Source organism: Cygnus atratus, chromosome 20, assembly GCF_013377495.2.
Source record: "Cygnus atratus isolate AKBS03 ecotype Queensland, Australia chromosome 20, CAtr_DNAZoo_HiC_assembly, whole genome shotgun sequence".
Taxonomy (NCBI): domain Eukaryota; kingdom Metazoa; phylum Chordata; class Aves; order Anseriformes; family Anatidae; genus Cygnus; species Cygnus atratus.
In genome coordinates this window covers 9,328,043-9,354,875 of record NC_066381.1, presented here as the reverse complement: position 1 = coordinate 9,354,875, position 26,833 = coordinate 9,328,043, and the positions used below count along the sequence as shown (strand labels likewise).

Sequence of the window (26,833 nt, the reverse complement as noted above, 5' to 3'; positions counted from 1 at the left end):
TTTCTTCACATTTCTTTCTTTACTGTCCATGAAATTTGTAGCTAGTTTCCTTTTCTAACTGAAGAATGAAAGGTTGTGACTACAGAATGATACAGAAAGTAAGAAAGCGTATCTAAACTGGGCGTATATCCAGCACAGACCTCTTTGAAACAAGCTAAATTTAGGGTTCTTGGGATTTTTTTGTTATGTTTTCCCCTTCTCTTTTTGAATACCTATATTTTGTTTTATTCCTCTATTTTAAATGAGTATCAAGTTTGTTACTTTTGAAATACTTTCTTGATTTTTACATGATGCTTCATATGGCTTTATTTTATGTAGTTACTCGTGGTATTTTCTTTCTTTCTTAGTTCAGCAGATTACTATTATGTGTGCCTTTATCCATAGAGACAACAAGAGCGACCTTTTCAGAACTTTCAATTACCACCACAGTATGAGGTACTTTAGGAAAATAGTTCCCTTCCAGAATATTCTTTTTTTTTTTTTTTTGTCAGAGAGTTGGAATCCAGAGCCTGTTCTTCAAACCAAACTCTAAAACTTTTTGGTGAACAAAACTGCTGGGCAAGCAGCAGCGGCATGAATAATTTCCTTTCTGTGGAAGGGGACCTTATTCCCTGTATATAAATAAAGGTTTGCTGCTTCCATTGTCGTCATGTATTTTTTTCCTGAAATGAAGATGACTTTTTTAGATTTGCTTTTGTTTACAGTGGGAGCTCATTATTTCCTTTTTTTTTTTTTTTTTTTTTTTGGCAATGGCTTATTTCAGGCACTTGTTAGAATTTATAAATGAAGAAAAAAAAATCCACTAATATCATTTTATTACGTCTGTATCCCATCAAGGTAAATTGAACAGCCAAGACACTTACAATAACTTCACAAACAATAATCCTGGGAACCCTCGACTCCTGCCTCTTCCAAGTTTGACTGTGGTGTTGCCTCTTGCTCAAATCAAGCAGCCAATGACATTAGGGACCATCACCAAACGCACAGGGTAAGTGTATGTGTACAAACCCTTCTTAACCTTGTTATTTGTAGTTTATATGAAAATAATTTCCTTCTAGTTATATCTAGTTTTATTCCTTTTATTTTTTATTCTAGTGGTAACAGAATAGTTGGGGGTGGGGTACATAAGAAAAGAAAAACAGCATCAGATAAGCAAACAAAACCTGAAAACAGATCTGTAAGAATTCAGGAGTATTCGTTTGGATGGGTCATTTTCTTGCAGTCTATCATATGGGAAACGCCGTACGCTGCCATCAGAAGTTTCACACCAGGAATTGGTATGAAACATAAGCAGAGCTGTATTCAATCAGAATAAGTTATGGTTTTACTTTTTTTTGTTTGTTTGTTTGTTTATTTTGATTTCCAACCTTCTCAACCAGAGATGATTTTTGACTATCAGAAATTGAAAGACAGTAAGCCAGGCTGAGTATAAAGAGAAAACTTAATCCTGATGTTTTCTTGACCTTATTTTTCTTCTGAAGTGACCGTTCTGTACTATGAAATTGATGTGTGGACTTGGACTCCAGAGCCAGTCAGACTTTGCTACTTCTTGATGTGCCATGATAAAACACTTCAAAATGCTTGTTATGAAAAGCTGTACTGAATATATACAATATATATACATTATAATTGCAAAGACGATTCTGTGCGTTTCATAAACTATAGCAATTTTCAAGTTAATTCATGCTGTTGAACAGTTGATATTTTTCTCTTGCTAAATTTCAAATCTTAAGTTTTTGCAATTGATACATAAAGCTAGTAGGTGATTTTTTTTTCTCTTCTCAGTTTTTGGTAGTTCAAATCCCTGAATATATTCTGATATAGTCTGATTTGAAAGTCTGATTTGATTCATGCATTAATTTACAGACTGCTTTTATGTTTTTTAGAAAAATAGATCAAGTTTGTCTTGTTTGACTCTCTTGACAACTGAGAGTCCTACAAGTTAGCATTTCCCTGCATCTTGGCAAATGGGTCCTGGCACTGTCTTGTTTCAATTGTTCCTTGGTTTCTTGCTCAAACACCAGTAGTGAGGTGAATTTTACCTTGTGTTTCATGACCTGGGAAATATTTTTCAGAAGAGAGCTCATGGATATTTCCTCTCTCCCTGAGTAATTCCCGTATTCTGTGTTTGAGTGTTCAGAGCATTCTGTTAAGTCTGTTACTGTTTGTTCAGTGCTCTAAGCATGCATGATGAGGTTCTAAAGCTTACATATGTATGCACGTATGTACATGTTTATATGTCTATCTAACAATCCAGTCCTGCTCTCACTGCTGTAAACAGTAGGCTTTTAGAACCAAAGCATGAGCTGCAAACACTCAGTTGCCCAAAGGAAAGAGGCTGTCTGCAGTTCCTGAACTTCACAGATAATCGTTAATGGGACTTGGTAAAGAAATAGTACAAGGGTAATGCTGTGATTTATTTCTTCCACACATACATTTCAATTGCTTACATTGGCATTTTTTTTTCTGCTTACAGTTTAAACACAGGCAATGGAAGTGTGTTAGCAATCAGATGCAAAAGATTTCTTGAAGATTACAGTCAGAGAAGAACAGAAATGCAGACTCACAGAAACAGAATAGTGACTTAGAACTAGGTGGGATGAGACAGAAAATAGAAAGCCGTCTGATGGTGTGTTAGGGGAAGGCATTGTGATAGAAGTGGTGAAGAGTGATGATTTAAAAAAAATAAAAATAAAAAAACACCACTGCAGGTTTTGAGTTACGTAGTTTACAGTAGTAACTCATGTAGCTGTCTTTACAGAACTGCTTCTTTAATGCAGTGGTGATACCAGCAAACTTTACTATGACCATTGTGAATGTAATAAATCTGCATTTTCGATTTAATATTTTATTCCTATTTATCTCAAGCATATTCAGACATTGTTCACATTCCTAGTTTTCCCTGACTAAATTTTACCACTCAGAAACTGTGTCCTATTATTTTGTGTAATTTTTAAAATTAATTAAATTTAGAATACTCAGTGAGGCTTATATAAGGGGAGGAAAAAACAGTCATGGGAAATACCCTGCTGTGTAAATAGAGTTTTTATGAATGAGGATCATAATTTTCAGTGAAGCCTGTGTACATGTGTAATGCTAAGCTGAGAGCTTCTTTCATTTGTTCTGCATCCAAAATATTTGATGAAAGTACACAAAATTAACATGAAAAGCTGTATTTATAAGGCAGGGATTTAAGAGGAATGCCTCGGATCCAAGAAGCCTGGCATGCCTAAAATGACCAAATTGAGACAGCAGCCTTAACTTAAACCTCCAGGGGGCAAAGCGTGTGTTTAACATATTTAACATCTGCCCTCATATTTCTGGAAACACATAGCAATGTAAGTCTGTACAGTGTAATATTTAGACAGGACAGGGACCATCTGCCTCACTCTGAGAAGTGTAGGAGGCATGTATTACTGCAAATGGCAACAGACAGATGTATTTACACCTACATGGTCAGCACCTTTAAGCACTGCTCCAAGGAAACAAGGCTCTTCTTTGGAAGCAGCTGCTTAACCTTGCGATTGTGCAGCGATCAGAAAAGGAGACGGACTTGCAGTCGGTTGGGTTTTACAGTCACTGTTTGGTGGCCCTTAAAGCAGATTCCTTTTCTGTTGCTGCTTTGAAAGAATTAAGCAAGACTAAAAGAATATCATGTAATTACCACTTCTGGATTTGTCCATTTTATTTGCTTTTAGCATCTGAAAAGCTGCTTTAATACTAGAAATTTTAATTAAGTTTTGCAGTTTTTATTAACCAAAAAGTCATGTTGGGTTTTGTTTTGCCAGTATCCAAGACAGCAAAATATTTTTCAGGTAAAAGGAGGGATCATTGCTCTTAATATTATTTGCTCAAGCAGAGCTGCAAAGCATGTCATTTTTCTTGACAAGTGGAATGGCAGTAAATTTTTTAAAAGTGTTTGCAGTAGCCCTATGGGAATGAAAGGCCAGAATCTGGAGTCGTGTCATTGCTGTGCTGTTCATCACAGATGCTTTTTTTTCTCATGTAAACTTGTGGGTTTGGGAACATTTTCTGATCACTCATTAAACTCTCTTATTCCAAATACAATTTACATTCTCAGCACCAGACATCTCAGAGCATTACCTCCCTTCTTGCCCGTCGCCAGTGCTTCCTAGTTCCCTGCCCTCTTTTTCTTCCCTTGCTTTTCCCAGTCTCTCATTGTAATTTCCCCACCTTCATGAAGCACTTCATTTTGGTCCCTATATTTTGTCATCCCATTGACTCACTTTCCTGTAGTCTGTACTGTCAGCACTTTCTGAGGAGCAGATAGGCTTTCCCAAAGGGGCTCTAGCACTAATGAGGGAGGAAGCATCTTATGTTTTAAAGATTAGGGGGTTGTAAGAAAGTAAAAGAGCTACATTTAATAAGTCTTTATAGATCTGTGCCTCAGTTTCCTTTTCAAAATTTTAATAGTAATGCTGAATTCCTTCTCAAGTCTGGTGAATGGGTTAATTCATTGCTCGTTTAACAAAGAGCTTATAGATTTGAAAGGGGAAGAACTGTATGATCCATCTCATGCTTGTCTATAAAAGGCAGTGTATTAGAATATGTTAGAAGACAGCTTTGTGCTTTGCAATAGCTTTATAAGCTTGCATTGTGTTTGTGGAATGAGTTGTAGTTTGTTTCCAGTTTGTAAGAATGGGGGGACACAGATGGACTGTAATAGAAAGGAGGGAAATGAAAGATAGAATCACTGCCCAAAACGAAAAACTGTTTTAAAAGTTGTCTTCTCTGACAGCAGCATTTGTTTTAACTATCTCAAGGGGTATGATCATTATATTTGTATCATACTTCATTCTCTAATTCATTATAGATCTAGTGAAATGCGAGGATGTGACCTGCATTAGTTGGGTCTTACCGAAACAGAGACATCCAATGCACCTTGCAGGAAAAGAAACAAACCTTTTTTTTTCCATCCAAAAAATAGTGAGTTTTAAAACATGGAACTTCATCCATTCTTCATCCCTTTCCCCATTTTCATACCTCATTCCACCCCCAGTAAGGAGAAGAATATGTGAAGTGGCTGATGTTGCAGCAGGCCGAGATACTTTCATTTTACTGCTTCTCATTGCTTATATTACATGTATCATACATCACTGATACCCATTTGTTTTATTTTGGCTAAGAGCTTCATTGAGCCCAGGTTCTACTACTGAGGCAAACAAAAATAAGGAGTGCAAAGTCATGACGTCATAATACATTTAAGTAGGCAACGATAACTAAAAAAGTCAAGAAAATATTAAAAGTAAAGCTAAAGAATTCAGTAAAATAGGTCAGCTTGCCTGCATGCTGAAGCCAGACACTCTCTTTCAAGCACATTCCAGAGACATGTTTTGTGTCACTTTAAGCTTTTATAAAAAACGATTGTTAATAAAGCACCTACTGTAATGATTCGCAATTGATACAAAATATGGCCATTTGCACTAAATATTGTTCAAATGTCAGTGTTTATGGAAGGATTCTCACTTCAGATGGCAACATGATAGCAACGAGGGTCAGAGTGAGTGCACCGTATATTCAAAGCTTAAATAGTTGCAAGTTTTTATTAAACAGTATTTCAGTTTTGAATTTGATAAAACTCAATCAGAAAACAAACTAAGAAAATGCTATTGAAATTTTGAACCACGAATCATCTTCATTTAATAATTTTCCTTTAGAATTCCCCACTAGCTATGAGAACAGAGAACCTCAGTGAGTTTTTTGCTTTGGCATTGCTCTGTTACTGTCACCGAGCATAGCCATCTGGTGCTGTCTTTTCAAGGTTGGGTTATCCTGTAATTTGTACTCTCTCTCCTCCCCCCCCAGCCCCTCCATTAACATACCATCCGTACTGTATGGAGGAAATACTGAAAAAAAAATGCTTAAATAAATATCATAGGAAAAAAATGGTCATTTTAAAAGAAATTGGATCTCATGAACATAAAGAAAAAGCTATATTCTGTCTTTAAAACTTACAGCTAATTATTAAGACGATACCTTAGACTTTTGAAGTGTAATTACTTTTTCTTTGTAACACAAGATTTTGAATCTATGTAAAAACAACAACAGCAACAAAACAAAAAAGAAACCAAACCAAAACCAAAGAAAAACACAAGAAAACACCCTTCATGGAAGTCTGTGTATCCACCTAAGTCAATTTGTATTTAAACTAGAGGAATTTGTTGATTTGAAAATGTAATTGGGTCAACACTGCATGGTGAGCTAAATACAAAGACTGTTACCTTCTCAATTGTTCTGATGAGCTCATGGAAACATCATTTGCCTGCTTTTTGCAGACAGAGAAACTGAGGCAGGCAGAAAAAAAATGACTTGCCAAACGTCCAGGATCATAATTTAGAAACTCCAAGCTCCCAGTCAGATTTGACCACTCTCCAGTGACTCTTCAAATGTACAGAAGATAGGTTCTAGGTTTTAAATTGCATTGGCTATGGATTATGCAAAAATCTTCGCTTTCCATTAAATATTTAAATGGTGTAATAGTGCTGTGGTAATCTTATGTTGAGCTATTAGAATGGCCTTCAACTCAGTTAGGGACTGAATATTGACTTTATAGGACATCCTACAGTTCATACGGTACATGCAATTCATCCAGTGCATGCAATTTAATTGGCTTTTATCACTATTCAAATATGATACATTGCATCCAGAAAGGCAGACGGTTCCACCAAATGAGCTCTCTCCCCTAAAGTGGTAACCAAGCATTTATTTAAATACAAACGTTTAGAAGGTAGTCTGTTACACAGAGTTTCAAAGATCTTCAAATTGGTTTTTGACCAATATTACTAATAAAAAACGGGGAAGGAAGAAGGATAGGTTTTTTCCCACACTATTCTAATTTTTATTGGATTTTTATATCTTTGGATGTAGAAGAATATATGTCTTAGTTTTCTACCTTCACCTATTTTTTTTTCTAAGAGGATTCTGCATTCGTTGATGTTGCTCTCGTGGCAAATTTAGTTTCTAGAATTATTATTTATTTTTTTTCGTGCTGGTGTACTTTTAATTGTGTAGGCTTATGGCTTTATGTATCTCTCAATGACAGACCTTCTCTGTTTAGTTGATTGCCTGAAAATACTTTACTTGTTTCAACTAGCCAGAATTTATCCCTGAGTCAGAGCATGAAAAGAAAAATGACACATTGGCATTTACAAAATCAATTATTCAGTAATTTTGTGGATAACGTTACATCCCAAATAAGAATCAAAGAAGCCGTGAGCATATGAGCAGCTCTAAATTTACCTCCTGCTCCTGCTTTTCAGATTTTATGCAAGTGTCACTATGGCTATGGCCTGTCATGTAAACAAGGGAAAATTCCATTCAAAATGCACTAAAATTAATGGGGTGTGATACCACTCTAAGAACTATACAGTGTGCAAAATACATGAACAACAACCAAAAAAATAGTGTAGATAAATTAGTGAGTGGCCAAAATTGTTAAGGTCTAAATCAGGTGATTTCTAACGTCAAATACATTTGAAGTAAGTTAGGGTTCTCTTTCCTGCATTCCATGCAAGCTTATAAATGGGGGAACAAGATTTCTGTGTTGTACAGTTGCTGAAGATTTTTAATTTAATAGTGTATTTCTATCCTAGGAAAAGGGCTGCGGAACTTCCCTAAGAGAAAGAGTGCCTTGTACCTGTAGTCTTTTTTGCTTAGGACACACTTCTTTTCAGTAAATTTGTAAAAATGTCCCACACAGACCTTCAGTGGTTCATGGGGAACACCCACAAGGTTGTTTGTCTTGACGCTAATTTACTTTCTTTGTCTGTTAATTATGACTTTAATGTCTGTTTAAGGCTCTTGACTGCATTTGCCTCAGATTTGTCTGCAGGTTTCAGGAAGGAGAACTAATAAACTGTGTCTAATGTGAATTATAACATCAAAACCTGTTTGCACCTGATGCATTACGTTTGTCACAGCAGTCGTGCATGGAGAGCCTACCCTGTGAGCTTGTGCTTCTGTGGGTGGTTGCGTTGTCAGTGGGACCGTTCACGTGGGCACTTGTTCCCTTTGTGAGTGTCAGCATGCTGGTTACATGAGAGGTCTACATCTCTTCCAGGGCATCATGAACGGTTATAAAAATTCTTTTGTTTACCTTCTGCATAAATCTTAATAGCATGATGTACAGTGTACTTGTTGGTAATTGAGTTTTCATCTAATTTCTGTGCATTTTTCCCCTTTACGTGAAGACCTTACCTGTTTGGAGCAGGATGTTTTTCCATAAAAGCTCCATGGTGAGTTCCCAGTTCAATCCCAGCATGTCTATAATTCATTTGCTGTACTCACTAAAAATAACTCTGTGTTTAGACTTTTTAATTTGGGATATATATATATTTTTTTCCAATTTGTTTACTGCATGGCTGATTCATAGGTGGAAGCACTGCATAATTACACTTTTAAACTGTGGATGCGTATTCACCATCAAGCATCGTCAAACAAATGCATTCACCTTTACTTTTCGTCTCGTCTTTATTTTTTCTTTCTTTAACCTTTGAGGGAGCATTTAATTTTTAAGTAGCAAAGAAGCTGAAAAAATAAAATATTTTCCCCGCAGGCAAAAGTGATTGCAATATCTTTCCAAAGCAGGTCTCTTTTTTCTGTATAGCTTCCCTTGTTGTAGTAGCACTAAGTTGCTTGCAGACAGCAAACATCGATGATGACCTCCCGATAAGCCAGATTAGCAATGAGTGGACAGTAGAGTATTGCAGTAAGAGAGATGAAGCAAGTAAAGTGGGCACTATGAAAATAAAATACAAAAAATGCTTATCACACCTGAGGAAAAAAACAAAACACAGATCCTTTAAAATACGGATATTTAAAATAATGAAAGGTGTTGGTTTAAATGTGTAAAATTGCAGCATATTATAAAAGACAAAAGAAGAACAACTCTTGAGTTGCATACAGCGCTACATAACCTCCAGTCACCTTTTCATAATGAGGTGAGGGTTAGGTGGTTGAAGCAGCAAGAATGGAAGAAGTTTGAAGGTCCTAAGGCTTCCTTAGAAAATTTAGAAACTTTTAAGCAGGAGGCTTTTTTTTTTCTTGTTTGTTCTTCATTTTAGCAAAGGGTACTTATCAGCTCTCTCTGTCAGTCTTTGCTAGAATATTTGTTTGTGGCTTTTGATTCTACTAATGGTAGTTTGTTCCTCTTGTATCACCCCCTTATGTTGCTGTCAAAATACTGTTTTCAGCAGAAAGAACTTCGTAAGAGCTTCATTAGGATGCAGAGTTCTTAGAGAATGGCAGAGGACAGCTAATGAAGGATATGTAAGCTATACCAAATACCAGAAAAGCAAAGGTACTAAACATGACACTTTTAAAGGAAAGCTGCCATTTCCTTACTCCTGGAGAATCACTTTTAAATGAATATTACGTGGGAAGGAGCTAATAGCACAGTATGGTGTCTGGTTAGTGAAGCAGTCTTCCTAAGAACCATTTCTAAATGTAGTTTATGATGCATCTAAGTTTTTTTGTCTGATGCGGATCTAAGAACTTGAAAAGGCTCTGGAAGAAGAGTTTTGAATGTGGATTGTCCTAGCAAATGGTTGTACTGGTTGCTGCCTTCATAAAGCAGGCTCCCGGAGTTTCAGCAAAGCCAGGCAGAGACGCTTGTCAACCAGAAATGATTTTAGATGGAAGCAAGATTAAAAGGCCTAGATTAAAGAGGGGAATATATGAAATAGACTCAAAAATCATTGCCTGTCTTTCACAAGACTGTTTTGTGGTTTGTTTAATGCCGGTGCTAGCTCACAAATATGGTCTTTACTAGCCTACAGAGAAATTAGGATAAAAAACACACTTTGGGTGGGGGAAGAAATCATGTTGTTTCCATTAAAGTCTTAATGAGTCCTAAATTATGTAAACAAAATGAATGGAGATTTGACAGCTTACTGCCTGGTGAATAAAAGAGCCTACCATTTCTTTCTTGCTTTCTCTTGTTTTATTCATGCTTTGACAACTGGAAACATGTCTTTCTTTTCTTGTTTTAGGCACAATGATAAATTAATTAAAATGTATTTTGAGACAGATAGGTTTTTTACAGAAATTTTTTAATTGCAAATTTCATGCAATATTTTTCTCTGATACTTTCGTGGCAGCTTACATAGTCAAGATAAAACTTCCACCTTCCCAAACTGGATGTTTCCATTTCAGTGTGTTTAGCTGTGGATTAATTGTGTAGTGACTTACAGATATGTGCCTTTGTTTTTAGGAATCTGACATTTTTGAAGCCTATTTATTGGTAATATAAAACCAAATAGAGGCTGCAGAGAACAAGAATCATCCTATTTTATAGATAATATTTCAATTTGTAAATAATTTTCTTAATATCATGTATGTGCAATTTATTTATTTTTTTAAACTCATGTCACTTATTTGAGTGTATGAAATTAAAGATAAATTTAAAAGCCAGCAGTATTTTGAGGGACATACAGCTCTTTGAGGAACACTCCATAGCTGTATTGTGTAGCCTTTGATTTTTCAGTAGTTGCCTACGGTTTTCAAAATGTTTTAATATTATTAATTCTTATTCTTTCTTCCATAAAGTGGAAAAATAATAATAAATGAAAACTGGTTAAGATATTATCATTAGTTAAAATTTTTATAAAGACATAGCATATGTTCAGAAGCTGTAGCAGAGTTTAGGATTAGTTACAAAAGCCAAGGAGTGGTAGCACTGAATTGTTCCAGCAGCTCTTAATCTTTTCTTGTTGCATTGTCAGTATGAAAGAACTTGAATGCTACTGCTGCAAGTTTTCATTTTCTTAAAGAGATGACAAAATGATGTCTTAATTTTCTTCAGTTTGTTGCCATCACTTTTTATGCTATTTCAGTAGAAAATGCTTACGTATGTTTTTCACTGGACACGTATGCATCCATACCTCAGTGTTCCTGTATTTAAAATGGGAATAATCCTCCAAAATGAAGTTAATTAGTATCAGCAACACAGATTTCCCCAAATATCTTGGTATTTAGCTGGAGTTTGAGATAAATTTGACTTTAATTTGGCAAAACGTTTTTTATTGCTCTTGTACTGCAGCTCATCTTTTGGGTCTCTCTCATACGTAAGGCGCTGCCCAGCCCACGAGCACCCCGTTGTGTTGAGGCCGGAGGGGGATTGGTGTGGTGGGGCAGGGGGACACATGTGGTTTCCTTCCCTCTTCTCCTCCACACGCTGATTTATTCATCCTTCCTGCAGCAGAGCTCACTGTGAAATTGAAGGAAACCCAAACTGAAGGAAGCCCAAGCGTGTATTGCAGTTCTTTGGTCCTTTGCCATGCCAGGGCTTCTTGCAGAGGAGCTGCAGGGAGCAGCAAGAGCTTTCTGGAACCCAGGCCTGGGCCTGCCTGAGAGCCTCCATCTCTGCTTTTATGGGCAAGATCTTCTCAGGTGATAGAGGAAAAAACGTCATTCTGCCCCACCCCACCCCACCCCAAGTGAGATAAGCAGAAAAGGTTCTTTTTCACAGATACACACTGGGACAGTTTGCCCTTTCTGCGTTATTTTTGGTTTGGGGATTTTTTTTTTAACCACCTGCTGTAGGTTTCTGCACTGATAAAATTGGGGTAAAAATACTGTGGTGTCTTGGTGAATTCTTGCTGTAGCTACACAGTTGGATAGACCCAGACAGGAAGAAGTCTACTTGACATTTCATCCTCCATATGCCTTATAGTGCCGTTGTTTCTCAAGGTGCAAGGTCGAAATTAAGAGAGTGAACGTTTTGGTCATGTTAGCTTCATCTTTTTTGTTTGGTAGTGTTGATTCCCAACAACCTGCACTTCTTCCTGCATCATAACCATTTTTAGTAAAAAATATGTCATAATATTCTGAAAGTTAGCAATTGTGAAGATTCCTTTAAATTAACCATTTTTAAAAGTGAGGCGAAATGTACCTTAATTTCAGTTCTTGGAATAATTTATGAAGTGCTGACAGGCTGAGAGCAAGTAAAGAGCAGGAGTTCATAGCAGAAACAAGTCATTCACCACCTACCTTCAACATTATTGTTTGGTTATCATTTATAAGGCTGAGAAGGTGTTTGCATCTACATAATAATGAGGATTTATAGTTTCCAAGTTGTTAAAATATCATAATGACATGAAAATAGATTTTTCTAATGGCATTACTATTACTGAACGTAACTTGGCTTTTGAGATCCACTGAAAGAAGGAAAACTGAGTTGGAATGTATTGATGAAAACTCAGGGATTAAAGTTAGATGGTGGTAAAATGAAAGATTCTTTACTTGCAATAGTTTTCAGTGTAGAGTTGTTGACATCTCTGCACTCTTTTCAGAAATATGTAGAAACCAATATGATGCACTGGTAGGTCTTGGTTTTTGTTTTTAGCAGGACTAAGTTTAACCACATGAGTAATCAATCGTGTTTTACAAGGTCTGCTCTTTCTGTCTACAACACATCATTCTTGAATGGAAAATGTTTTGGCACCGAAACCAACACTTAAATGCGTGCCTTGAAAGATGTACATTTTAAAGACATGGTGTAAATAGAATGTAGTTTAGACCATTTCCTCCAATGTTGTTTATATCCGTATTTGGTTGAGCTTAGGTCTTTGGAGCTAAGAGTGTGCAGAACCCAGCAAAGATTTTGTAATTTATTGTTAAGAGTCTCAGATTCACTTCTGATTAAAGGCTTGAAGAAATGGTTAAAGTCATTATGTCTCTGTTGAAGCTTGCACCAGTTTGTAGGTGAGAATAGAATTTGCTCCCAGTTTTTTTCTTCCATTTTAAATTATTTTAATAATCTCAGATTGTGTTGTGTAAATATTCAGAATGTTAAGAATATCAGAATAGTATAGAAATGTTACTTTCAAGAGTTTCTAGGAGAAAGTGAATACAACTGAATCATATCTATACTCACAGTTTGCTTTGCATTAACTGAGGAGTAATGCTGTCCTGGATAGCCTTGTTCTACATTAAATACAATCGTTTACTGAATGAAGTATAGATCAGTAAGTAACAAGATTGGCATTAGTGCATTCATTTACATTGTCATTTCTGCAGGAGTTACCAGTGTATGAATATTTGGGAGATGAGAACTAAAAATAGTTATTGAACAATTTGTTACAAAACTGGTTAAAAATACGCTTTCACTGGCAGATAACTATTAAAAGTGAGAGAAGTCTACTGTGAATTTTAATGAGCCATAAATAATAATATGTTAATATAAATTAAATATTCTAATATAGATTGTGAAGTGACACTGGAAACGAGGTAATATATTTATAGTCAGGAACTTTTTGGAACACAGATTTTTGACCCAGTAATCTGTAATTGTAGTTGTAACAGTTGGATATTAAGTGCTTTGTGGCGGTTCAATATCGGAGTAACTGACTATAAATTGCAATTGCTCTTTGGGGACGTTCTAGCTTCTCATGTAAGTGCAAGATCTTCAGGACAGGTCTAAGTCTATGAAAGTTCATCTGAATATTTCCATTGATTCTGGTTAGTGTAATGGAATTCCTTTTGAAAGGTCTTGTATTTGTGTTGTTGTTTTTTTTTGCTGGTGGTGGTGTTTGTTTTTTGTTTTGTTTTGTTTTTAACTAAAATGTGACCATAGACTTGCCATATGTGTGATTTATGGCAGGTAGCTTAGCTCCTCTGTGCTTCAGTGGGTCCATCTGTAAAAGTGGCTGAGCTATACTTTACAAAGTGTTGGGAAGCTCAACTACAATTTTTTTAAATCCCTTTCAGAAACCTGGCTGAAAATACAGTGCAAGTGCAAACAATTAGTTTTTTTCTCCCATTTTCATGTGACCTCATTTCCAGTATGTATAGAAAAAGTATTTGCTGCTTCAAGTAGAAGGCAATTTTAAATGTTTCAAGTTGCATGACAGTAATCAAGGAGGCTATGTGTTTTTAACCGTATGCCATATTTTACACGTGTCACCTACTACAGCTAGTTGCTGGAGTTGCTGGAAGGAAATTAAGTGTTTGAGATCAGGGAGAGTTTTGCCATGTATTTCAGTGAGATCTGGCTTGAGCTTTAGGGGACCAAGACAAGTCTTTAGACAGGTGCAGTCTCTGCAGCCAGGTGCAGAAGTTCTAGAGGAGCCCAGCTTGTAGAATAGTCCTCGTTTAGAATGCTTTTCTTACATTATTTTTCATTAGATTGATTTTGGATATTAATTCTTTTCCTGCTTTAGTATCCCTGTTGGTTCATTCTGTTGAACCACTTCACCTGTATACAAGTAATTTGTAATTAACAACAACAAAAGAGTAGCATGAATTAAATATAATTATACTTCTGTATAGTGTTTGAATTGCTTTTTGCCACTTTAAAGTATTTTTCTGCTGCTAAAGTTCATAATACTGCCGTAATGTGTTTGCACATTCATATATACACACACTTAGGACTGAAGAGTATTACTTAAAAATGAATAAGAATGTGACAGTATAATAGAGGCTGATATACTGTGGAACAAGAAATTAATAGAAGAAAAAAGGAAAGGAGGGAGAGGTAGCAAGAGAAGGGAGGCAGTGAAACAGAATAAAAGAAAGGGAGATAACTTACAAAAATGGGAAAAAAATGGAACACAGAGAAGGAGTCCTACGTGAACTTCTCAAACAGCTTTTCCGTTAAGGAAAGGATGAAATCCAGGTGTAATTAACTAAGGAAATGGGCAGTGCTCTGAGAAGTTCTGAATTTATACAAACCAGAATATTGCATCAGATTCACGTAAGGAGCTGAAGAAGAAAATACAAATATGACATGACGTTTCAATGAAATAGTTATAAACCACTACACCTGCTATATGCATATTGTAGAGTTTCAGATGAGAATTTTTCTTAATCTCTTTTTATATTATATAATTACTGATTTGTTTTAACATGTAGCACATGAGTGTATGTATTGTTTCCCTTTCCTTGTATCCTCCGCATGTTGTTCCCTCTTACCCTTTTGCCCATGTCACATCTCTTTTAATGGTTTCAGTGGCATCAGTACTGTGCCAGCTTATCAGCAGTCAGTTTTACCATTATTTCTAAGTATCTTTTTAAAATGCAAGAAAATAACCAACCACCTAAATGACTGACCCAGCATCTATATTTTCATTCCCAAAGGACTTGTAATTATAAATGTTTATATTCACTTAAGAAGTTGTTTCTATTGAATGCAAATATTCAATATTGGGTCTTTCAAACAGTCCAACCAACTCTTCATTATGAGCCAGTGCTGTTCTTCAAGTTAATGAGTTCAGTGATCAAGGGGAATTTGGAACCTATTATCCAGAAACACTAAGCATCTGTAAATCCTGCTAAATCTTATGTGAACTGCAGATATTCAGCACTTCTGAATTTATGTCTGAGAACGACTGTTAAGCAAAGGACATCTTAATTTCTGAGAATAAACTTTCATAATTTTATTTTGTTTTTTCTTTAAGCAAAACCAAACCAGCTCCACAAATTTCACCCAGTAAGTCTATGGGAGGAGAGTTTTGTGTTGCTGCAGTCTTTGGATCATCAAGGTCATGGTTTGCAAACAATCCAGGGCTGAAAAGAGAAAAAGGTAGGTATATTTCAAATCTAGGATTTGCATTTAAATTTAAATTCCGTGTTTTTTTCTCATTTTGTGGTAACTTGTGAGCATATCGGGTGATTTTGTTTCTGAAATTCCATATCAATGAAGATTTTTATGGGCTTGCAGTTGAGATAATTTAGGTAAATAGGACAATTTACAGGAAATTTTAATTAGCGAAACGAACCACTATGATTTATAATGTTATATATAGACAGAAAACAAACTTTGATAGTTCAATCCAAAGATACTGTATGAAGCTTCCCATAAAAAGCTGGGAGGTAAAGGTGAGATACCTTTGCTAAAGCAGACATGTTTGTCAATGTGTAGTCAATTGAATACATGTTGGTGAGAAAACATTCCACCTACTCTTACATGTGGTATTTATATTTTTTGAAGCAAGGGAGAAATTAACTCTGCTTTGTATGATTTTCTCTCTGTCTCTCCAGGCCTTCCACTCCTTTTAATTCATATATTTTACCACAAGTTTATTAAGCTAAGTGACTTACAAGAATAAAGAGTCTACTATTTCTGTTAAAAAAATAATCTGTTTCTGCTGTTGTATTGCAATAAGATTTTCTTTCTTTTTTCAAACAGATCAATCGAAACAGTTTGTAGTGGAGTCACTGTATATTATCAGCTGCTACGGCAGCCTGGTGGAGCACGTATTGGAACCACGTCCACTCAGCACCGCTCCGAAGATTAGTGATGACACACCCTTGGAAATGATGACGTGCCCAAGAGCCAGCTGGACTTTGGTTAGGTACTTCATTTCTTTTACTTTTTTCTCCTTTTGTCCAAGAAATTATTATGAATTCTTTCTTTGGAAGGGATGAATGAACCACATCATGATTTTCCCCCTTATTTTTATCCTACCATTCTTCATTGAAAGAGAAGTCTCTCAAATTCGAGCCTGACTTAGGATGTAGTTCTGTTAGTGCTTTTGTGTCTGATTGGGAGCTTGCCATTCAAATACTTCTGTAGACATGGAGCTACGTGAACATGGAATAGAGATCTTTATCAACTGGTGATTTTAAATGATCAGACTGTACTTTATTTTTTTATAAAAGGACTAGAAACAATTAGTTTAGTTGTGTATTGTATATTTAATTGTATATTTTAATTATTTTAATAGTGTTAAAATACAGATTTCTGCCATGAGACATGTGTGAGGTTTCCAAGATGAAGCATTGCAGAGTTAGGCAAGTTATCCTGTAAGTAGCTGAAAGTAGCATTTCTTGAGAGAGTTGAAGAAATTATTCCTGACATGTGGAGGAAAGTAAACAAAAATTGATGAGAAACTGTTGTCAGTGCTTTTGATGTTTTAAAATATTTTTATATCGATTTTTCTTGGCTCCTATATTCCTTAGTGCTGCTTATTGCTGGACTAGATTGATCAATACTTGATTTACCAAGCTATTTAGGAATGGCCCACCCTAATTAAAATTACAACACAGACTTCTAGACCATTATTGTTGAAATGAGTAGGTTGTAATGGAATTGAAAATTCTAATTGGATCAATAGTCCATAACTTTACACAGCTTTATTTTCACAGTTTGTAAATGCTCAATGACTTTACAGTATCGAAGCAATGCTAGTTAACAGAACAAAAAAGTTCCCCAGGTTCCGTTGTGTGCTTATATTAAATAATGTTAGCATGACATACAGCAGTCCTAAACGTATTTACCAGCTTAATGTAAACCGCCTTCGTCATTTTTTGTGTGCAGTATATGCTGCCGTCAACAAACAACTATTGTCTTTTCTTCACAATCTGCGCGATTTGGTCATGCTGTTCAACTGCCTGTGGTGTATTTCAGTGTTTGAACAAGCTAATTTAAATAATTACAAACATTTTCTGAGCTTGTATAGATAATTATATGTGATGACAGAAACACTGATTTACATTCTCTGTATTAGCTTAAATATTAATAGTCTTGTGTTTTACCTCAGAACTCCTCAGTGGAATGAACTCCAACCACCATTTAATGCAAACCATCCACTGCTCCTGGCTGCAGATGCAGTACAGTACTACCAGTATCTTCTTGCTGGCTGTAAGTAGCTGACAACTTTTTGTCTTATGTGCAAGTTTTAAGCTGAGTGTGACTTTCTGAAGCAGTTTTTCAGCCTGCATTCCTCAAACAAAATGGCGGCAGTTGTCCAAGACAATTTCTAAAAAGTCGTTGTGAATGAACTAGCAGGGGCAGCACTTTTGTGTGAGATATCATTGAAATGTGATGAAGATTTAGAGACAACTTACCGTCAAGGATGAAATCAGTTTATTTCAGAAATATAGCAGTGTACTGGCAATAATATAATTACAGGAAGGTAAAATGTTTCTGCGGTTTTCCATTATAAAATTCCACAGGGATAAAAGTAGCTCTTTTTACAGGTTAAAATAATGCCTTAAAAGCTGAGGTTCAGTGAAGAATTTTTAAAATGAAAACATGTAGTTAAGTATTCCTGACAAAAGTCCAGAGAAGGATAGTAACTGTTTCTTTCTTTAGATAATTTTATAATTACAGAATTTTGGTAGCCAGGCTTATAATAAAGTTTACTAACTTTAAATTCTGTTATCTTATAAAATTCAATACTTTTTGTGCTTCTTTGCAAACAAGCCAAAAATTTCACCATTTTGTGAACTAAATGCTCATTTACCATATACATATGGAATGTACAATAAGTATTTACGTGCATAAACTTTATAGTGTGTGCTAGAAATAATGCTCTGATTTTCTTTCCTTTTTTTTTTTTCTTTTTTAAGAATATACCAAAATACGTATGTTGTATTAAAATACAGTAAGCTATAGAAAAAAGGACACGGTAGGGCACCTCCTGAGTGCTAACTTACGTTGAATAAATGCATGTTGCGTTAGAAATTGGGAAGTGGTAGGCACACCTATAAGTAGGTATGTAGTAGTGTAGATCTGAGTGCATCTGTGCAGCAGGAACATATATTTGTTTCAGTACGTATTCACCCTTAGAAAAGAGATTCTTGTAACCAACTATATTACCAATGGATAGCAGATGTAGTTTTGTGATACGAATCAAAGTTAGGAGGCTACCACATAGGCAAAAAGTGAGTGCTTGGCAGGCCTTGCAGGTGTGACCATTAGATGCCTTAAAGTCTTCAGGTTTTCCTCATCTCACTTCGCCTGCTTTTAGCCATTTCCTCTCGTGATTTCTATATTCAGTGACAACCAAGTGCATCTGCATTTTCCCAGTCCCCTGGAAATCCTGATTCTGGCTACTTCCAGACGGGGTCTCAGGCAACTGCTTCCCTCTGGAACAGAAGAATATTAAGTCAATAGCAAGTCTCTCCTTTTTTAACTAGGGTGTAGTCAAGTTGAAGTGATAAAACAGTCAAAAGTTTCACAAGGGAACAACTCTTGGCATATGCAGAGGTACTCATGGGGATATTGGGCCCTCTGCGCAGGTGTCAGTGCAGCTAACACCAGCATGTTATGTGACACAGGCATTTAAAATGCAGAGTGGACACCTGGGCCAAAAGGCAGTATGTCTGAACGTGACGGGTGAAAGCGACATTAGCACCAGATCAGATGTGTTACTTCTACCTGTCCATCTGTTGCATGGTCTCAGAGCTCAAAATGTTGTGGAAAACTACAAGGCCAGGTTCTTCCTTTTTCCAGGCTGCTTAGAAAAGGGAAGAAAACTCACAGTGTAGAAAATGATCTGAAGAAGTAATTAACAGCACCCAAAACCGAGTGAGCCGTGCATTTCTATCAGATTTTTTTTCTAGATTTCTGTGTTATTTTGCTTTCACATGCATAGGTATGTAAGTTGTGCTTTGAGATGAAAGGTCATTGCAAGGATGCATGCTGGTTGTATAATATTTTATGATGTAAATTTAAAATAGATCACTTTCCAATGAGTATGTCTAAAATCAGATGTGCAAGCCTATGCTTAAATTTTTGTATAAATATTTTGAAGCACTGAGTACAATCGGGTCAACAAATACATTTGTAGTTTTTATCAAAGCCTTTGATCAAGGACTGTCAAAGTCCTATTGACAACAGAGCATAGGTCTAATTTCATAATGTAGCTTAAGGTAACTGCTGCCACGCAGTCTGCTTATGTTGCCAATGATTCATTTTGGTATTTATATATTTATCCATTGCTTATGCACCTGTTGCTGGTGATGGCATTAAATGATAATGGCGTTTTATGATAATGAGATAAAAAAAGGCATACTTAGGTTCACTCATAGAAACTACAGTGTTTCAAGAAGTCACGTTTAGCTAGGCGTATTTGTGAGGAAAAACATCATCTGTTTTCTGCCACCAAGGAGGTGGAGTTAAGACCCCATTCTAGCAGTTTTCTGTAATGTATATCCTGCTGTCCTGTTAGTAGTTAAAATATCTGTGTAAGACAGAATGTTTGGACAAAAGGATACTGTCTTCTGCTGTGTGCATTTATTGTTCTTTAGGGCTGTCGGGCCTCCTGCTTTGCAGAATTATCTAACAACCAGCCTATCAAACGTAGTGTCTTCAGGGAAAACAGCAATACTGAGTCATCTTGAAACGCTCTCCAAAGCGAGCTTTAATTCACAGATGCTTGCTATGTTTGTGAGTCCTTGCAGCTTGTCTGTTTAGGCCACATTCCTTTCTCCCCCTCCCCAAATTCTGTGCTCTAGTTGATGTCTTTCTCTTCCAGACTGTCTTTCAGCTATGTCTCCTGCAGACTGTCAAGCGTATAAATATATAAATTACTGCATGTTGCGTGCAGTTATTGCAGTATAAGTCCAAAAGCACAGAATGCTGTCTGGAGAATTTTGGACACTTAGTACAAGTAGTTTGTATACTTTCGGGTTTCAGTTGAAATTTAAGTAATGTATAGATACTGTCTGACCAAAAGCCTTTCTGTGAGCATTAATGTTCGTATACACAGACATGCTTATCCCACCTCCTGAAATTAGGGATGGATGAGGCTCACTTTGTATATCATTAACAGCTCAAGTACCATGCAATTCAAGTATTTTTGTACTGGAATCTTTTTAATGGAAGAGGAATGAGCGATTCTAACAAAATAATGAATTTGTATTATTTGAATTACAGTGAACAATTCTAATTCGGATTTTAATTCATTTAGAAGGAATTATTTAAGATGAGTGTGGAATGTGGAAAAATACAGAATAATAAACACTAGACACAAAAAAAATAGAGAACATAGTAAAAATAGCATTAACAGAAATTTGTGTATATGTGATCCTCTTTGAAGTTTTATTTGTCTTCTGGATTTGTTATATTTCAAGCTACTCAATAAACTTTCTGAAAAAGCGGAGTCAAACAGGATTCACACAAAGAGTCCAAAGCACCTGTTAGCTTTTCCCCCACTAAATACACGCTAAAACGAAGTTATCTGGCTCTGCTTACCTGTAGTAATGTAATGAGTTGACATTAGCTGCAGCCTGTGGTTTGATGTGCTATCACTTCCGTCAGTAAGTTTAATTGCCAGCAAATGGCTAAATAGGAGGTTTAGGGTGAATGTTACATCTGTCTGCCACGTTAGTGGTAAGAGGAATTCTGGCGCCGTTTCAGGGTCACTATTTGTATCTGTCTATCAGAGGTAGAATACAGCGGTTTCTCTCAGTTTCTGTATAGCATTTCTGCCAATTGTTTGGCTCCATTAAGTGTGCAGGGGAAATAAAAGCCTGAATGACCAAGTCACAAGGGGGTATAGATAGACCCTTTCTTTGTCCACACTCAGAACATTGCATTAGGTCTCATTATCCATTTATAATAAGTGACCTTTGCCCCCTGGGTCATTGAAAAATACTCAGTGTGCTTTTTAGCACAGAGTACCTCTGTCAGCAGACGGACAGAACAATGAAACGTCTGGCAGTCTGCTTGGAGGGCTATACTTTGCAGGTTTTCATAAATATGCAGGCTGATGCGAAAACACAGGACCAAAATCTGTTTTAGTCTCTGAAAAGTATGAAGCTGGCCACTAAGTTCTTGTAATAAAAAAAGAAGGTTTCAAAAATACTGCATTTAGGTATTTAGACATAGCTCGGCTTTTAATATTTTTAAAGGTTTTTAAAATTACATTCACAGCTAGTAAGGAAGTAACAAGGAACCATTGTTTGAAGAAGTATTTTGTACAACAAGTGTCCAAGACCTTTATCCCAAGGGTATTCGTAAGTGGATTAGCACAGCTGTTTGATTGCTTTGAGGGCATCTGTGACATCTGCTGCAAAAACCTGGATCAGTGTATGCAGTTTGTATCTACCTGAGCGCTTTATTGCAGCCAGGGCTGGTGCGAGAGGTGGGAAAGTGGGTAGCAGGAGATGTGAACTCTTCTCTAAGTTCATAGCTCGAAAGTGAACTTATATTTTAAATTCTACAACCTGCTTGTCCTGCTTCTGTTTCAGGCTTTTTGCAGTTGGTCAGAGTGAAAATAAGTCTTGAGAATCTCCTTAGCTTCTTGTGGAGCAGATTCCAGATTTGCTTTTATTTTTGTAAGAGTTCATTGTGGAAGCCTCAGATATATTACAACCTTCAGGTCTTCAGTGTGGGGTGTTAGTTGCTAGATGTTTCTCTCCTACCCTTGTCAGGTTTAACACGTAGTATTTTATCTTATTTGTGCCTCTAGCATTCACTTTTTATTTGCCTGTGTTCTGTGCAACTCATAAATCTAATCACATCAAAGGAAGGAAACATAGTCCTATTTTATTCTTGTTGTATTTTTTTCTTAAAATATAAATACCTTCACCTGGTACAGTTAGACTGACATTCATAACAAACATGATAGTAGGAGAGCTGTGCAGAGCACTGCATGCAAACATTGGAGGTATCTGTACTACAGATACCTGAAACGTGGATGACTCACGTGTTAATGAAAAAAAAAACCTCAAAATCAGAGCAAAAACTCTCCCCCCCAAAAAAAATTGAATAAAATGAATTATTATTTCTATCCTCTGACTCTGGAAAGGGCACCTTCACATTCCTGGCAAGAGTTTTGACCCATCAGGACCAATTTTGTGGAGACAACCTGCAGTTGTCAGAAGCAGGCCAGTGACAAGAATTAATATATTAACTGGTATGCAGTACTCTTTGACAAATTGCTTACTAAATACATCAAAATTGATTGGACATTCTGTGTTTAAATTGACAAATGACTGCATTAGGGGAAGGAGGGAAATCCATTAATTACAGCTGCCCTCAACCATAGGAAATGTAATCGTATAAATATAGATTTTGTTAAAACAAAAGTCTCTACTTTACTATAGTGTTGCTGGTAAGTGTACTTGCACCTCTTTGCTATTAAACCTCCAATAGGAGGTTTTGAAGACAGATCTTCGCAATTGGCTTTTAAATAATCAAAGACCATTTCTGTTGTGTTAAAAGGAATGATGCAGTGTTTTCTTTATCCCACTCTGACCACTTCTGGAAATTGTGCTGCTCTCTCAGAAAAATGGACATGTAGCTGAGGCTTCTGCTGTCTCATTAATTGCTTATTGTAAATGCTATGTAATTCATATTTCACAATTTTAGGATTTGAACCAGTACTCTGTATTCTCGTTCTTTGTTCCTGTTCTGGTCTCCAAGTAATACTTCCATGGCTGTTACTTATTTCTGAGTAAGAATTTGCACTTGAGTTAGGCCTGAAGATATAATCAGTTTTATAGACTTCGTTAAGGGATTCCTGGAAAGATTAAGGTCTACATTTATGGCTGCCTTTAGACTTTTGGGTGTTACAACAGATTTTCATTTCTAGACCAACTGTTAGGCATATCTTGCATTTTACTGAAAATGGCTTTCATTAGAAGTCAAACTTAATAACTCTTCATTGTCTTCAAAGGGAGGGGTTTAACCTTTCTTCTTTGTTTGTTTGGGGTAGATGATAGCACACTTTATACAGATAATCTGAACACTGACATCCTGTTTGCACTTCCTGCTCCCTTGTATGAAAGCTCTGCACCCTGAGCAAGACTTTTGTTTCTAAGCAACATTGTGGTTCTTTATTGCCTATTTTATATTCCTTCCATACATTCCACTGATGGAAATAAAAATTCCATGCATCTAACTAGTGAATACTGTGCAGTGGAAAGTGGGACTCAGAGTAAGAGTAGAAAGTGTATTAAATAACTGTGAATATGTGCTGTGAAGACAGATACTATGAAAAACAAGCTATGATGCACGTAATCATAGCCACAGTGCTGCCGTTTGAGTTAGGCCGGGCAGGTACAGTAAGGAATCTGGTCATTCTGGTCTGCAGGCCTTTTTTTCTGTGTGCAGCAGAGCACAGGATGGCAGCCAGGTAATAACAGGCTAATGAACTGGGACTGGTGATTAGTCGCAGTATTCCACTGCGTCTCAGCCTTCTACCTCTATTTTTTTCTTGCACTCTTTTCTATGTATGTATTTAATAGTGTGTTCATTCTCTTACTGATGTGAAAGAATATCTATCACGGTACATGCCACATACTATATATATTTTTTTATGTATATATATATATCTGTAGTGTGTGTGTGTGGATAGTATGGTTTGCGAGGCAAGAGCTGCATCTCGCTGTGTATATGTTCAATGTCTGTCACAAGAGAGCTCGATTTCAAATAATAAAACTGATCACAACCAGAGCCTGCTCTGTAACCACAATTATGCTATCATGTAGTTACGAGGTGTTCAAAGCCTTCTTGCTCTGTTCCTGAGACCTCTCTGCGTGGCTGTGGTCAGACACGAGTTGGGCTGGAGGAGGTTGAGCAGTTGGTGCTCGCAGCGGCCCGTCGGCGTCTCTGCTGGCGGTACTGTATCCGAAGCAGCCCTGGTGGCACTTCAGAGCACAGTTGGCCAGTTCCACATAATCTGCCGACGAAGGCTATCTAAACAAAGCTCTCTGCCCTTAAGCTGAAGTGGGTGAAGCCCACTTGAGTTTATACAAGCTGCTGTGCTCTGAACCCTATAGAGGGGTTGGAACAAGCACTGGTGGGTGCGTTAACATTTAAACTGCCATAATTTTTATGCACTGATCATATGAATGTTGTCTAAACAATGCACCTGTACAGCACAGATGAGGGCCTGTCCACAAAATTGTGTCAATTGAGTGGTCTGGGCTTAAATCAGCAGCTGCAAGACCCAGCAAAGCACACGGAGTTCATGGAGGTTCGGAGTGACAGAGGAAAGGTTTGCAGAACTAAGGACAGTCTGCAGGGAGGCAGGGGTGGGAGGTGCTCCTTCATCTGTGCTGAGCAAATGTACAAACAGCCTTTCGGTACATTGAATGATTCTGCCAGGTTTTTCGACCCCTACTCTCAGCAAGAGTATTGCAGCTAACTGTGTTAGCTGTTAGAGCAATAGACTTAAAGATGGGAAACAGCGATGTGTTGTTTGGGTATTTTGTGTATGGCCAGCACACAGCTGAGATTTCACATACTTACTTGAGTACATATGTTTAACTTTATTGTCCAGATGGGAAATTATATATATATTTTTATATTTTCTTGATTCTCAGATTGCCATTATTATTCTTCCTACTTGAAATTGTCTCTAGCTAGTGTATCCTTTTCGTGAAATTGTAATTTGTTATTGCCATATAGTAAATGAATTTCCTGGATCTGTGCATCAGTAGCTTATATGGAGTTGTTCAGATGTCCTGAAAAGTCCAGATCTTTGTGGAATGATATATAATTCTCTGAAATTTTATAGAGGACTTCTTTTATATACAAAAAAAAAACACACCAAAACTAATTTCAGAATTTTAGAGAACTAATTATTAACTGCAACGCTGAAACAGGGTTGCTGTAGTGTTCTCACAAATTCTTCTGTTCAGCATTTCAAATTAAAATAAGCCTAGGTCCCACCACTCCTTCTCTTCCCTATGCATTTCATTGACTTCATAAAAATATCTAAAAATACATTTTATTTCTATATTGTCTGATTTGTTAAATTTTGTTTTGTATTTTCACGGTATCAACCACAGATTACTGAACAAGTATACTGTTTCCTTTTTTTTTCTCTGAGTATTTGGGTTTTCCTGGCAGTAGTCACAAACAGTGAAAATGGAATTTTCAGGTTTGCTTCTTACATTTCAGGGCATAACAGATTGCAAGCTAATCTGGATCACCTTCCTGCTCCAAAAAAAGATGTTTCTAATGAAATTGTAGTTCATGGTCTTTTTTTAAGGGGAAGCTAAGTTTCCCTAAAACTGTAACCTGTACTTCCTGCTCCCTACAGGAAACAGGATTAAGTGGTAAAGGGAAGCAAATTTAATTTCTGACTGAGCATTGGACTGATTGGGGTAAACAGAAACAGGTCAGGTATCATTCCATGAAAGAGCTGCATCATTGCATATGAGCAATGTACTAAATCCTGATATGTTCTTCAGCCATAATTGCTGTTTGTGAAATAATATAGACAAAGTGGATAAAAATTAACTCTGTAGGGTGTTTTGGAGGCTGCCAACCTGTGGCAATTTTTTGATATATATACATGGGCATGTGTATGGCTTCGTCAGATTACTGAGGACTTGCCCATCTTAATCCGTATTTTATATACTAAATGCTGGAAACAGCACTGCATATAGGAATTAAAATACTTTCAGATGTGTACAAACAACAATAATGAACAAGGGCACATGCTGAAACAGTTCTTTACTATTCTTACATGGTCATCTGGAACTTCTTAGTGAGGGGTCCATCAACACGAAGGGGTCAGTTTTCAAAGCAGTGTACAGGGATTTAGCCGCGCGACTCCTATTGACGTTAATGGGAGTCAAACGGGTAAATCCCCATGCACCGCTTTGAAAATTTACTACTAAGCCTCTTGACTTCTCACTACATACTTTGATTGTAACAGTAATCCATGGTTAACATAATTTTCCCCACAATAATGTCAAACATACTTTTGAAGTCAGTGAATTATAGAAATAGTTACCTCTTCCATAATTCCTTAAAGATGGCCATCAGATGGATTTCACCACAGGTTTGTGCAGTTGAAATTATTCTTTAACTCAGGACAGAATATGTATGTTATCCTTTGGTACAGAACTGATAGTCTGCTCACAGTCTGAGTATTTAAAGTGTTGAACAGCCTTAAGGTGCTCGGTACTGGGAGTAATATCAGGTTCTAGCTCTGCCCAGATTTAAATGCTTATTGTACTTCATGGTTTTCCTGTGGGAACTTAAGACAAGGAAGGGACTTGAACACAATGGAGATTCACCTCTCTTGTGGTGCAACCAAGAGTAATGGTGATGTCTGAATACCTGATCAATACTTTTTTGGGGAAAAAAAAATCCAGGCTGTCGGCTGTCAAACCAGTGTAAAGT

The 26,833-nt window shown here is 36.7% G+C and overlaps 1 protein-coding gene across 9 annotated transcripts in view; it reads left to right on the top strand.

The window, feature by feature from the left end:
• Positions 1-26,833, top strand: part of BCAS3 (BCAS3 microtubule associated cell migration factor) — a 358,287-nt gene that overhangs the window by 129,194 nt on the left and 202,260 nt on the right. For 8 of the 9 annotated variants that reach the window (XR_004780836.2, XM_035560848.2, XM_035560851.2 and 5 more), the window contains 4 exons: positions 838-988; positions 15,417-15,541; positions 16,148-16,313; positions 17,502-17,602. Coding sequence is in view for 8 of the 9 variants with exons in the window: in XM_035560848.2 (XP_035416741.1) it covers positions 838-988; positions 15,417-15,541; positions 16,148-16,313; positions 17,502-17,602 (543 nt within the window). In the remaining variant the exon portion in view is untranslated. Of the gene's footprint in view, positions 1-837; positions 989-8,210; positions 8,256-15,416; positions 15,542-16,147; positions 16,314-17,501; positions 17,603-26,833 lie in introns of all 9 variants that reach the window. The other variant, XM_035560852.2, reaches the window with a different exon arrangement.